The 14,793-nt window shown below is 45.1% G+C and overlaps 1 protein-coding gene across 1 annotated transcript in view; it reads left to right on the top strand.

Annotated features, from left to right (window-relative positions):
* The first annotated feature begins 5,243 nt into the window (after positions 1-5,243).
* Positions 5,244-14,793, top strand: part of Frmpd3 (FERM and PDZ domain containing 3) — a 72,123-nt gene continuing 62,573 nt past the window's right edge. The window contains exons 1-3 of the mRNA XM_027433584.2: positions 5,244-5,391; positions 9,466-9,568; positions 12,354-12,399. Of these exons, the coding sequence (XP_027289385.1) occupies positions 5,244-5,391; positions 9,466-9,568; positions 12,354-12,399 (297 nt within the window). The remainder of the gene's footprint in view (positions 5,392-9,465; positions 9,569-12,353; positions 12,400-14,793) is intronic.

The raw sequence follows: 14,793 nt of genomic DNA, 5'->3' as shown, positions 1-14,793 counted from the left end.
CTTGACAAAAATCATAGAGTAATTGGCAGATCTGGGTTCATGTTGTAGTTCCACCTGGCTTAAAAGTGTATATTCTTTAGCAGGTTGTGTGATCTCTTTTGTCAAGTCTGTTTCCTTATCTGTCAAATAGTCATAGTACTGTCTAGCTCAGGAGGTTTCCATAAAGATGGAGGAGGGTGATATGTGAATAGACCCTGGAGCTTGGAAAGTCCTCAATAAACACCTTATTCACTTTGCATACCCTTCCTTTCAGCATCTAACTACCTGACTCCCAGATGTCTCTAGTCCTTGGGATGACCAAATTCTTCAGTAGGGCCAAATTGATCTGTGTCTTTTCTCTCCTTGCCCCAATGTGACCTTGCCTGTCTCATTTCATAAATGTTTTGAGCTCTCCATATTCATTCCTCAGATATATCTTATTCAGCCATCCAGAGCTTTGTTTACAAAATTAACATGTCCATGATAGATGATAATGGAATTTTTTTCTACTGATTGTTTTTTAGTAGTTTTGAAACAAGGTCTCATGCAGACTAGGCTGACCTCTGTAGCTGAGGATGACCTTGAACTCTTGATCTTCCTGTCTCTTTGTGCCACCTCCTGGGATTACGCATGTGTGCCACCACCCCGGCAACAGTTGTGTTTTAACTGGGACTTTCAGTGGTACAACAAAACAGAGTAAAAGCACTTCAGTCCTCCCATCTGACTGTGTTTCTCCCATTGTCTAAGGATAATGTCCTTGCATCCCAATTATAGTCAGCAGTGGCATCACCCTAGAATAGGTCTGAATGTCAGAGCTGACTACAGACCTGCTGCCTCAGAATAATTTGGCAATACCCCCACATGACCCATGTGCACATTAAAATTTGAGCAGCACTACACAGTAAGAAGCAGCTAGCTGAAATGAGAGGTGAGGGCATCTTTACAAGGGGAAAGAGTTTTACACCCAGAGGAGCTATTTCAGAGCTCTGGAGATGGGTCTCCCATTTACTGCCACCTGGAGTCCATGGCATCTCATAGGTACCCAGATGCTTGCCTGCTGTGCTGGATCTTTGGAGTTTCCAGGAGAGTCAGGCTCCAGTTACTGGAATCAGAGGGCTAATTGGCGCCACATGGCTCCAAATCCTGCCAGTTTCAAGGAGAATGACAAGACTCCCCAAGGAGCCAACCAAATGTAAAGAAAAAAGAGCCAAAGGCAAGGAGGGATGGAGAACTAAAAGCCAATGCCTGGAAATGTAACTGTAACATTTTAGTCCTCCTGCCCCAAAGCGAAAAAGATAGAGCATTAGCTTAGAATCATTTCATTGCCCTGTCAGTTCATCTGTCTTTAGCCGCATCCTGCCTAGCAACAGTTGTTAACGTGAACTCCAGCTCCTGGTTTCTCTTTGGCTAGTGATGGAAGTCAGGTTGGTCCACAGAGGAATCGAAGCATTCAAATGGAGTCAGACTGTCTGATAGTTTGGGCCAGGAAATGGGCCACCCAGCTAACAAAGGAGCAGAGTGCAGAGCTGTCTCTTAAAAAGAAAAGAAAGGATGTGGGAAGGCCCCAAAGCTGTGTGACTTTGAGTGAAGGTTCATTTTTGACTCCCTTTCTCTGTTCCTCCAGCCACCTTGAATAATGCTACCCATAATATTGTCACCTCTACATTTGTATGATATACTTAACCTTCGGAGTGCTTCTCTTTTGTAACCATGATCTCATCTCATTCTCCCAACACCACAAAGTGACTAGGATCAGAGACCCGTTAAATATAATGTGCGCCGAACATCCAAGCCTGGCCAGGACATGACATGTTACTATTCAGAGGGCTGAAGCCAGCTTGAAGTGGAAATTCTAGGTGGTCAGGGTCCAGGACTCCGAAACTATGTAGCAATGATGCTGGGATTTTTGGGGTTTGCCAAGGAGATTTGGCTCCAGTTGGATCACGGATGTGCTCAGTCTCTGTGAATAACTGCTCCTACCTTGAGGGCTGGGAGAGGAGCAGTGACCTTGCCTCTTTGGCAGGACAGATAGCAGCTGTGTGGAGCTAATGGATGCAAAAGTATGTTTTCTCAAATGCCATAATAGGTGTTAATGGGCAAAGTACATGGACCTAAAGGGTTGTAACTATAAGGCAGAAGGAGAAGACTAGAACTTTTTTGTGGATCACTGAATGAAGAGGGCTACCCTGGTGTAAGATGAGCAGATACTTCAGAGATATTGTGTAGAAAAGGGGACTAAATGAAGGTGTTGTATGCTTGGGGGCAAACAACAGAAGAAACTAGCAGATGCCAGAAATAAAGCAATTGGGGGGGAGGTTCCGTGAGATTTGGCTCCTTCATAATTTGTTCAGGGTTACCCTGTTTGGAGAGACCAGAAGCCAAACGTCTTTCAAAGTCAAATTGCCTACTTTCCCCCAGGAAGGCAGTCACGTGGCCCTTGGATGGCTGAGCTCCTCTCATCTATCACTGCTTGCCTTCAGTGTCACTCCTAAGTCTCCAGACAGTTAGCAAATTTCAGAGGGACTGGGCTGCAGACACTGAAGGATGCAGACCTTAGGAGGGAAGGAAGACCTTCCATTGGACTATAAAATGGCCTCCTGGGTCTGTTAATAGAGGTTTCTCCCCGACCCAAGCCATGTGGGAAGACCTAGGCACTGTGAGGCATAGATGCTTGTACAATTGAGAAGGATCCAGCCAGGGACAGCTAGTCCAGCTCAAAAACAGGCCTAATGAGGAACAAAATGTGTTTCCGTTACACCTGGAGACGTGCCTTTTATGGTGGAGAATAGCTGGGCCCCTTGTGTGAGAGAGCTTGTGTTCACATCTCTCTGTACAGTGTGTCTTTTCCTGGCCCACCAGAACCACTCCCACACCCACCATGGCACCTTCTCCAGCTTTTCTGCCCTTTCCTCTGGATGTACCAAGGCTGTCTTAGTCTCAGTCACACTCTAATTGCTGTGTGCACTGGGCCCCTGTCTTTTCTCTTCCAGCTAGACTGGGCTCTTCAAAGCCACAGACCTAGAGCTTCTCAGTGTCCTCGGGGGCTCTGGACTACCTGAGTAGGTGCTCAATAAATACTCGTTGATTGACCAATGTGAGTCAGGATAATAAAGCAAAACATAGCCCCAAAGGCGTGTTGGTTGTTCTGGTTCCAACAATGACTGTTTCAATCAGTAATGGTGATTCCCCAAGGCCCACTGAAGGCTGAAGTGTCCCCAGCTTCACAAAAAGAAAAGGGAGGGTAAATCTGGATTATTAAGTGGTGGGGATGGAAGGCTGAGTACAAGACAGTACAGGATACCCATGGTATACCTGCAGCCTCTTTGCTCCCTGTGCCAGGAGCTGTGCAGCACAACAGGTTCTCAAGCATCCACCCTGCCCCAAAGGATGCCCACATCATCAACAAGTTTATGGCATCCCAGGAAGAGGCTTCTTATTGTCTTTGAGATTAGGTGGCAGAAACGAAGGCTCAATGGAGTAGCAACTCAAGGCTGAGGCCAAGACAATGCTCTCTGGCTCTCTTCGAGGCTAAACTTGTACCTGCCAGCAGAAACAGAAGTCAGAAAAGCACCTCAGGTCACCCTCAAAGATACCCTACACCCCCAAAATACCTATTGGGGAAACAGCCAAGTCACCTTCCAGCTGCTTCATGCCCTTCGGTTAGAAAGTGTCCATTTGTCTTAATAGGATAGGAAGCCAGGAGGGAGCTAGCTTCTAAATTTGCTCTATAGAGACTTGCCCTATACTAGCATCCCTTTCCACCTCTCTAAGGGATGAAAGACAGTCTCCAGGCCACATTGGATACGGCTGGAGTACATGTGGCTAATTCATATCAGCCCTGGTCTGGCATGATGGAGACAGCTGTGGGGCCTTTGCTGGACTATCATTTATCTTTCGTATAATTACTCCAAATCGCACCTTCCCCCCAAATAGTCTAACGATCAGCTCTAATTAGTTGGTTCTTGATAAACAACCTAGCTGCTTGAACCCACCTGCCACTGAAGTATTTGGAATCCTTAGCTAGTCAACAATTGCATCACTCTATCATAGAGTCAAAACCTCCCACATCTTCTACAAACCTTGTACTAGTTTGATTAATTAACTCCTAGTCATCTGTTTCAAAGAGCCCTTGCTAGAACTATAGTTTTAGAGAATCAATATACTGAGGTAAGGAACCTAGACTCATCTGCTATACCTGAAAGCCTGAGGGTATGGGGGAGCCAGATCCAGTTGCTAAGATTCTGAATCCCTTGGCTCTGATCCTCTCTCTTCCATCTCTGCCTGCTTTGCCCTTCTGGACCATCATTCCCTGTTTTACTAACTCCTTTATCCCTGGCACCCAGTGCCCCCACAAACTCCACTTTCCTTACCCCCCACCCCCCCCAACACACACTGCTTAGGGTTCTTCATCCAAATGCTACACCTGGGCCTATCTGCCTGAAATATGCATCACCCTGGCCCTCAGTGTAGAAGCTTTATACAGCTCTGTGTAACTGCTAACCTTTAGGAGCTTAAGTAGTAGGCATGGAGAGAGGAACGTGAAATGTCCCCCAGGTGTGAGGGAAGTGTTTCCTCTTGCCCAGCATTGCCTGAGTTTCGGGTCTGTCAGCAGCCTCAAGAAGATGTTCCCCTTCTGGCCCACAGAGGCCATTTTCCAGCTGTCCCATTAAGTGAAACAAGTTGGCATTATGTACAATTGTGTAAAGTAATGGTCCTGAACATTAGCACGCTTGTTTATATATGCCACCTAAATAGTTCCTTTTTATATATCACCTAATAGACATTAAAGCTTAAAATTGCATAAGGACTTCGCGAAGATGTTCCTCATTCTGGAATGACTTCACATTTCCTTTCCCACTTATTCGCCTGCTTTTGTGGCCTGTTCCCTGGGGGGTTAGTTTCCTTTAGGGAGTTAATAGCTAATTAAGATAGGTGATACCCGTTCGTTAACTTCAGAACAATATATTTGCATGTAGTCTTCTTCTAGAGTCCCAACACCATAGAGAATGAGTGTGACTTGCAATTCCCACGTCGCCAGTTTCTCCTGAAGACAAGTGGCTTCTCCCCCTAGCTCCCTCTTATTCCAGGATGAACTACGAGGTAGTCATCGCTTCTGCTGGTCCCAAAGCATGAAGGAAATTAAGCTGTGGTCTCCCAGGTATCATAGCCAGAACCATAATTGATGTCCCTCCCAGCTGGCTTTGAGGCTTAGTTCCCTTTGCATCTTGTTTTGCTCCTATCTTCCCCTCCCCCCCAGTCATGTGATGCAGGAAGAGAGCGCAAATGATATGGAATGTGTCCAGCTGCCAACAGAGACACTGCGACAAGTGACCATTCACCGAGACCCTATATATGGCTTCGGCTTCGTGGCCGGCAGTGAGAGGCCTGTGGTTGTTCGATCTGTGAGGCCAGGTAGGTGACCCTCAGAGGGTACCCCTCCAACCCCTGGCATTTGTCACCAGTACCTCCGTATCTTCCCAGAGAGCAGAGCTTTTAAGTATATGGGATGACTAAGTAATTTACCAAGCGTGGGTAAAGATTTCTCAACTGATAGCAAACCATTTGGGGTCTGAAACAGAGACTGCAGTTAAGAGGATTTGGGGGGAAATCTTCCTTTTGCACAGAACATGCATAGAAGAGACATCATACCTTGGCTGAGAAAGTACCATTCAATTTAGTTCAACGAGTATTTATAGAATGCCTACTCTAAGGCCAGCGGTGTTGCAGGGAAACACAAGACACAGTTCTTGTCCTCAAGAACCTGGGGACCAGAGAAATGGCTTAGTGAACAAAAGCACTTGCTGTGCATGCCTAATAGCCTAAGTTTGATCCCTGGAATCCACATACATGTGGAAGGAAAGAATCAACTCCATGAAGCTATCCTCTGACATCTGCACCTGCACAATGGCATGCATGAGTCCATACTTGCACCACACACACACACACACACACAGAGAGAGAGAGAGAGAGAGAGAGAGAGAGAGAGAGAGAGAGAGAGAGAGAGAGAGAGAATCTGATCTCCAGGCTGTGGAGACTATTCGTGAGAGATGAGCTAGTGAAGACCAGAATTAGGATTGGGACCACTGGTAGGATGGGAAAAGGATAACAGAACGAACAGTCTCAAGGCCAGACTGACAGTAGCAAAAGCTCCTATTGACGAAGCATCTCCTATGTCCTTTGTTTTGCTTTGTTTAGTTCTCACAGCAAAGCCAGCAAGGTAAGAGACACCACTCCCATTTTACCAATGAGGAAACTGAGGCATAGCAGGGTGGGTAAACTAGGAAGCAGCCGAACTAAGAGTCTGCTCAGAGCCTGTCTGAGTTGGAGAGGGGCAAGTTGGACTTGAAAGGGACTGCATGGGATGGAAAAGGGAACAGCCCCCAACCCCCAAATATGAAACCCTGCCATTGTGAATGAAGTAGAGCCACCGAACTGTTGTGTTTGAATTCTCTGTGCATTGACAGGAAAGGGCTTTATTCCTCACTAGCTAGGTCTGAGGCTTGAGATGTCTACAACGGTTTCTCACTCAGTCAAAAGGAGCAGCAGAGTACGAACTGGTCTTGCAGAAATTTGATGAATTTCACTATCCTCAAAGGAAAAGAGAAAAACATCTGTAAGCTGTCTTCAACTAGAGGGCACAAGCAAACAAAACTCAATACAGGAGTTTGTGGATAACCTAAGGCTCCTGAATCAGTCATATAGTTTGCCAAAAGAGTTCTGTCTTCTGATCAGAAACCAAATTTGTCTAGGGAAGAGGGAATAGGTGAAACTTGGTATAAACATAGACCACCAGGAACCCCTACTTTAACAAAGTAAACAAAATTTGAAGGCTGGTAAGAAACCATCCCCCATTCCATCCCTTTCCCAAAGCAGAAGGTGAAGGAATAAAAAGCAAAGTCCAGGGACTGGAGAGATGACTCTGTGGTTAAGAGCACTGACTACTCTTCCAAAGGACCCACGTTCAACTCACAGCACCCACATGGCAGTTCACAACTGTCTGTAATTCCAGTTCCAGAAGACTTGACACCCATGGCAAAACACAAATGAACATAAAAATAAATTTTAAAAAGAAAGAAAAGTACCATGATAGAGCCACAAAAAGCTAGGAGCTGACAGGCCCCGCCCTGTAAAAAAAAAAATGGGCTGATTCATGCAGCTACTGGATGCAGTGGGTATTTGCTACCATACGAGGCCACAGAAAAGATGAAATATCCTATAAAGGGTCACTCATGGCTCTGAAAGCCCACACACCATTTGTGCAAAAGGCAGATCAGTATCACCACTGATGTGTATAGGCCTAAGGCCCTAGAAAGAAGTTGTGTTCTCCGAGGACCTCTTCCACTACAAGCTAGAAAGAGAGGGAAGAAGGAAGGGAACTAAGTAAAGCAGCCTCTGCCTGAGAGACTGTTATTTTCATTTTGTTGACTTTTTAATGTGTGTTTATTTTTTACAGTCAGGGCTTTGTGTCGCCCTGGCTAGCCTGATATCAGCTATGTAGCCCAGGCTGGCTTTGGGCTGAATAATTGTCCTGCCTCAGCTCTCTAGTGTTTGGATTATAGTTGTGCACCAACACATCCAGTTTATTTGGTTCTGGGGAGTCAGCACATGGCCAGGTGTATGCCAAGCAAGGACTCTACCAGCTGAGCTACATCCCTAGCCAAAGACAGTTGTTTTGACAGAAATAGAAGTAATGAAACAAATGGAAGAAATTGTCCCTTGGAAGCTCCAATAGGCATCATTTATTCAGTTCTTACCGACAGCAATCAGCTATTTTGTTTTGTTCAGTTTTTGAGACAGTATCTTACACAGTCTAAGTTGATCTTTAAATCACTGTGTAGTTATGACTGACCTTCAACTCCGGATCCTGCTGTCTCCACTTCCCAAGAACAAGGGTTACAGGCGTGGACCACTGTACCTGGATTAGTCAGCTATTTTAAATACTATACATTCATTATCTCATTTATCATCCCACTATTCTTATGATGTATAGGCACTGTCATTTTCTCAGTTAACAGATAAGTGACTGGGAGACATTAGAAGTCTCACTCAAGGTCACATGGTAAATTGCAACTGAAAGATTAGAGCCCAGTTCTTCGTGGCTGCAAAGTATATGATTGTCAACCCCATGCCCACAATTCCTGAAATCACTGAGCTGTCATGAGGCACGGCCTAGAAAATGTCATTGCTGTTCCATTGGTGATTTCTGCTGGTTATGCTGGCTTAGGTGTCCTCTGCACATGAGTCCCAGGCACCAGTGCCATTGAGATACATTCAGGTGACTTTTCATTTTTGCACTTGGGATTGAACCCCATGTATGCTGGGCCATTAAAACCTTACCTCTCACCTGTCTTCACTTTTTTTTTTGTCTTGATACAGCATCTTGCTAAGTTTCCCATAATAGCCTTGAACTTACTTAGTAGCCCCAGCACCCATGAACTTCAGATCTTCCTGTCTTAGCTTCCCTAGCAGTAGGGATTGTAGGCCTGTGCCATCAGTGACATACTTGTGATATATATGTTTGGTGCACTTCTTTTTGGAGAGAAAAGTTGGGATCTGGACTTTTTAAAATGGCCACAAGCAATAATCAAGGCCAGTTTGAGAGTGGGAAGTAGCTTTTCTTTAGGTTTTGAGTCAGGCTGAATCTGATTTCTTACTGTCTTTGTCTCTGGAAAGCTTTTCTCAAGAAAAGAAAAAAGGAAGGAATGAAGGAAGGAAGTTTCCTAGATAGCAGAGGCAGCACTGCCTGTGGCACCTCTCTGTCCCTCCCTTTTGCCTTAACCAAGGCATATAGCTTTCCCACAGATCAGTTCTTAACCTCACCATTAGAGACAGGAAGGCAGCAAGAAGATTTCCTGCTGCCCAGGGACCTGTTCTTTGTTTACACATTTGTAGGGGATAGCATCTCTCAGTGTTGGAAAAATTTTAACCCTTTAAGTCTTAAAATCCATCCCCCCATCTCCAAGCATATGAATGCCTAAACATTTCCAGAATAAATATGAGTAATATTCAGATGAGAAGATTTCTTCCCCTTCTCTTGTCAATTGTACCAGAAGCCATTCATTTTGCCTAAGTAACACCCTCAAATGAGACATAAGTGTCTGTTCCTCTTTAGAACCAACCCAGCCAGACACTTACAACCACATCTGAGCCTGGGGCCTTTTGCTAAAGGGACTCTACTCCATTCTCTCTTCAGTCCTCTGTCCTCCATGGGGAGAAGCCTGAGCTGGAACAACAAACACCTCTGTCACCATGCCTCAGTCTGCATCATCCGCAGGCCACTGTTGGAGTGTTCTCTCTCTCTCTCTCTCTCTCTCTCTCTCTCTCTCTCTCTCTCTCTCTCTCTCTCACGCGCGCTCTCTCTCTCTCGCTCTCTCTCTCTCCTCTCTCCCCTTGCTTGACTCCCTCAAGCAATGTGGCTTTTGCCCAGACTTGCACTTTCCATGGCAATACCTCTGAGCCCTCACGCCTCTCTCCTCTCCTCTGCAGGAGGCCCCTCTGAGGACAAGCTCCTGGCTGGTGACCAGATTGTGGCTATTAATGAGGAGGACGTGAGTGAAGCCCCCAGGGAGAGGTTCATAGAACTCATCAGGTAACAGGGGCCTCTGGGGCCTTGACAGGAGCTGAGCAGTGTCCCCACCCCTGTCCCAGCAGTGGCAAAGGGCTTCCACTATTCAAGGCCCTAGAGAGAAACCTTCCCAGGCATATCAGCTCTGGCCAGGACTCCTGGCCACCTAGAACTGTGGATATCATCCAGTAATGGTCACCATAGGCCTTACATACTCTGCTGGTAACATGAGTAGACAAAAAGAAGAGTCGTCCTACTCCAGCCTCACCTCTGTCCTCCCCAACTTGTCTCCTCATCAAGCCCTTTGGAGTTTTGGAGTTACTGTGCAGTGAGACAGGTCAAGTGAGTGATGAGAATCCAATATGCCATTAAAAGAACACTCGGAGATAAGCACAGTACAAGCAAACACACATACAGAGTCCTTGTCCCCACACCACACACTCATGCCTTTGCATAGTTGTCTTGACAAAATGACAGGATAGAAGTGAAGACTAAATTCAGTGAGCTAACCTCAGTTTCTGGGACTCTCTTGCTCTCTGCTCTCTCTATCTCTCTAGCTTGCTCACTCGCTCACTCGTTCTGCCTTATATAATCTGCCTTCATCTTTGCTTTTTTTCCCTCCTTCTACTGTACTTGGTTCAGAGTGTTTTCCTTCTATTCATCTTTCTGGAACTCCCTAAAGCCTGCCTTTTCCCAGAAACACTCCCTGGAATTTAGAGGCAGACTTGGCATTTTGTGTGTGGTACAGCACTCTCCTATCTGCTTGAGAGGTATAGGAATGCTGGCCTAAAGTCCAGAGTAGATCTTTGCCATACTCCCCCTGCAGCCCAATACCTCCAAATGTCTCTGCTCTCTAGTGACTTTTGTTTGTCTCTTCTTCAACTGTCCATTGCATTGCCCTACTCTTCACACTGTGCCCTTCACCCTCCACAAGCACACCCTCCCCATCAGTACATGCTGGAGTTCTTCCAACTATGCCCCTATGAAGTCCTCCTTTCCTTCTAGTGGATGTCTTTTGTACCCTAGAACAAAGTAGTCTGATTTTGTGAGGTATTCTGGAGATCCTTTGGTGTCAAAACAAACCTTACTCTTTTGATAACTCAGGTGCTAATGGCTCATCCATCCATCCATCCATTCATTCAATTAATATGTATTATTGTCTGCTATGCACCAGACACTACTTTAGGCATTGAAGACACAGCAGTGAATAAAACACAAAGCTTCTTGGCTTATTAGCATTTGTAATATAGTAAAAAGAAACACTACAAACAGTGGACAGGGTGAGTAATTATATGTACAGCAGGCAAGAAGTAAATAAAAATTTAAGAATAGAAAGTATATAGGTTAAAGAAGGTCAGATTGCTGGGCCCAATGGTGCAAAATGTAACTTTAAACGCAATGCTCAGTATTAGCTTAATTGAGAAGGCAACATGTGAAGACTTGAAGAGGTAAATACATTGGAGAAAGAAGAGCTAGTGTAAAGGCCCTTAAGACATCACTGTCTGCCCTTTTTGAAGGAGGAGCAGGGGAGATGCCCCCAAGAGTCTGGTAAGATAATGAAGGGAACATTGTAGAAGATAAATCCAGATTGTGGAGAGCCCTGTAAGTCATTGTAAAAACTAACTTTCTTCATAATGAAATGGGGAAAACTGGCAAGGACTGGAGTGGGTGACTATATGTCCCTTCCCTATTATAGATAAACTGCTCCCTGAAGATTCTCCCTATAATGCAATTCTTTGCTCTGGCAACTTCTCAGATCTTGGAGCTGATTGGTCAATAGACTTTGCCTCAACAAATGTGGCAAATGTTCATTAAAAGTCATTAGGCAGGAGTCTTAGACAAAAGTGAATCACCAAAGTCAAGGTATCTTTGATACTGTTGTTGCTGCTGATGGTGGTGGTGGTGGTGGAGATGGTAGTGGTGGTAGTATTTGAGACAGAGTCTTGCTATATAGTCCAGGCTGGCCTCAAACTTATTATCTTCCTGCCTCAGCCACCTAAGTGCTAGAATTTTAAGTCTGTGGTGTTAGACTCGGCATGACACTCCTTGGATGCCTTTGTCCCTATAAACATCTGAAAAAGGCCAACAAGGAGAGGGAAAACTATTCCCATTTCACTCAGTTATTTTTAAAAGATCATGTATTCCTGCTAGAGAATTTTCCTAGCCCACAGCCTCTTTGATCATTGGCTCAATTCTTGTTGGAACAGTTTTGAATTCTTCATCCTTTTGAATATTTGCTATCTGGAGAGTCTGGGCTTCCATCTGTTGCTCCTTGGCTCTCATTTTTTGGTCCCTCAATTAAAACAAATCTGCTGAATATGAGTCACAATGACCAAATAACCTCCTTTGGGTTTTTCTTTTGAGTTTCTCTTCTTGCTTAAATACCAAATTGCCAATAATCATTGTACATGGTTCCCAGGACTCTCTGGCTGTGTGCCCTTTAACTTCTATAATTCAGGCCTGTAGTTTTCCTTGAGAAATTTCTAGTCAACAGATAAAATCGTACCTAAGGTTTAGTGATTTCTGCAGAGAATGTGAGAAGGACTATGAAAAGAAAACCTGAAAAATGACAAGCCCAGAGGTAATGCTAATACCATTGCTGAGCGCCCATGTGGACCAATATGGATGGTTTTGTGTCAACTTCCACAAATGATGGGAGGCGAGGCATCCATGCAGATCCTCAGATTACCCTCTGTCCTAATCCATATACTGGAATGCAACCCAGGGGAACATTCTGGTGTTGCTTCTTGTACTAGATGAATACCTAGTGCATGATATACTGCTCTCCTGTTCCCTCTTTTCTCTGTAGGAGTGCTAAGGAATCCATCGTTCTTACAGTTCTGCACACTCATCAGGTGAGTGAGCCTCTGTGCCATCTGCCCTTCATCCTGCCTCCTGCCTAAGAAGAGATGACTCCATCTTGGAAAGTGGCAGCCTAGGATAGCAAAAGGATCAGAGACCTAGGAAGGAAGAGGGATAAGAAAGCAGAGCAGACCTGAGAGGCACAGATTTAGAAGTAAACTTAAAGATGATGTCTACCGCCATGCCCAGGGCTGAAGATTTTGAAGAGCTAGGCAGTGCTGTAATATGTCCCCGCTTTACCAAGTTAAATTGCCCCCCTGCCTCAGCTTAGAGTCTGTCTTCTACCATGTGTTTGCTATACTCCACCTGAATGTGACCATCTCCCATAAGGTTCTGCCAGGTAGTGGGTGCTACTTTTACTTATCCACATAAAGACTAAATGACCTGTGATGTGTGAGACCTAATGCTATGTTTGAAGCATTTTAGATAAAATTTCTGGAATGACTGGGGATGATAATTCAATGATAAAGTACCTGTCTAGCATGCTCAGCATCATGGGTTTGACTCCTAGCACCATACAATTTCTCAATTGAGAAATGAAGTTATACCAGGTGGGCTGGCTCTCACCTTTAACCCCAGCACTTGGAAGGCAGAAGAAGGTGGATCTCTGTGATTTCTAAGGCATCCTAGTCGCCATAGAGAGTTCCAGGCCAACTAGAGTTAAATAGTGAGTCACAGTTGGAGCAGAGCTTCATTTTTCTCCTAATACATTCAGTGTATGTGTGACCTTGGGTGAGTCCTCTTTTCTAATCTGTTCCTTGATCTGTAAATTGGGGTTTGGAGCTGGACAATGTTGCCAAACATGCATTATCATAATAATCAACACAACTGCTATTAGAAGGGAAAATCTCCCATTTCCCTCTCCTAGACATTGGATTCTGTCAGTGTCCATTACTAGCATATATCCTTACAGCAACATTAACTTAAATCACAAACCCAGATGCAAAACTTCCATGTGTAAAACTTTGAACCCCCACTCCACCTCCAGCCCATCTGTCCTTTCCTAATGTCATGAAACTTCCTTGTACCCCAGCACTGATGGCCCACCCCCATTGAAGGAGACTGAACCAAAGATGGACCTTGAGAAAAGACAGACTTTCCCAGGCATCAGACGCAGACAGGGAAATAGCTTTCAATGAGAGACATGTTTGCATGTAAAGCCAGAAATGGAGCACTGGTGCAAGCCAAGGCTCACAAGTCAAGAAGCATGGTTCAACTCAAACCAGGAACCAGCTACCTTGCTCTATGGTGGCTAGCTCTTTTCAGTCTAATGCATACATGTGAACACACACACTTGCATATACACACATGCTCAGCATATACACATAGCACATACACTACAACATGCATATTGTGCCAGACAAACAGGTCTTAGGTGTTTGCATTTCTCTACCCCTGAGAAGACAAGCCCTGGCATTCTGTGGCTGCTATGAATAGTCCTTTCCCACCTTATTGCTCAATGTACAGTTGCTTGGTGAGCCATGGACAGTCAATCTCTACCTGCCCTATACTGAAAACAACAACTAGTTCTACCCTCAATGCATGCATTTTGTAAGGTTAGAATTTACTCTGCTGAGCCAGGTATGGTAGTCCACACCTGTAATTCCAGAGCTCAGAAGGCAGAGGCAGGAGGATCAGTTGAAAGGCAGTCTTGGCTACATAGTATGCTCAAGACCAACCTGGGTTACATAAGACCCTGTGTCCACTCTCCCTGCCCCCACTAGTAAAAAGAATTCGCTACTCTGATCAGAGGTACATTGTGGGGTATCCTGTTACTCTGGTCTTTTCAAATGTCACGTTTGTCCAGATGCTTTTCTTGGCTACGGCTACCCTTTCTAAGAGAGCATCTACCCACCATTATCTCTGGCTACTGCTTAATTTGTCCTCAAAGATCAAACACTATTTTGTTGTGCTGACTTTTCTTTTATTCATCTCTTATATATTACATCCTAACCACAGTTTCCCCTCCACTCCTCCCAGTCCCCCAACACACACACACACACACACACACACACACACACACACACATCCCCACTCCTCCTCTTCCCTTCAGAAAAGAGCAGGCCTCCCAGGGATATCAACCAAACGTGGAATATCAAGTTACAATAAGAATAGGCACCTCCCCTCATATTAAGGCTGGGTGAAGCAATCCAGTAGGAGGGGAAAGGTCCCAAAAGCAGGCAAAAGAGTCAGCAACAGCCCCCACTCCCACTGTTTGGAATCCCACAAGAACACCAAGCTACTCAGCCACAACATATAGGCAGGGAACCTAGGTCAGACCCCTACAGGATCCCTGATCTCTACAAGGCCCCAGAAGTCCCAGTCAATTGATTCTGTGGGCTATGTTCTTGTGATGTCTCTAACCCCTCTGGTTCCTCTGATCCTTC

This window comes from Cricetulus griseus, chromosome X (assembly GCF_003668045.3).
Source record: "Cricetulus griseus strain 17A/GY chromosome X, alternate assembly CriGri-PICRH-1.0, whole genome shotgun sequence".
Classification (NCBI taxonomy): Eukaryota; Metazoa; Chordata; class Mammalia; order Rodentia; family Cricetidae; genus Cricetulus; species Cricetulus griseus.
Note: the sequence above shows the minus strand (reverse complement) of the source record. Positions and strands in the feature narration are given on the sequence as shown.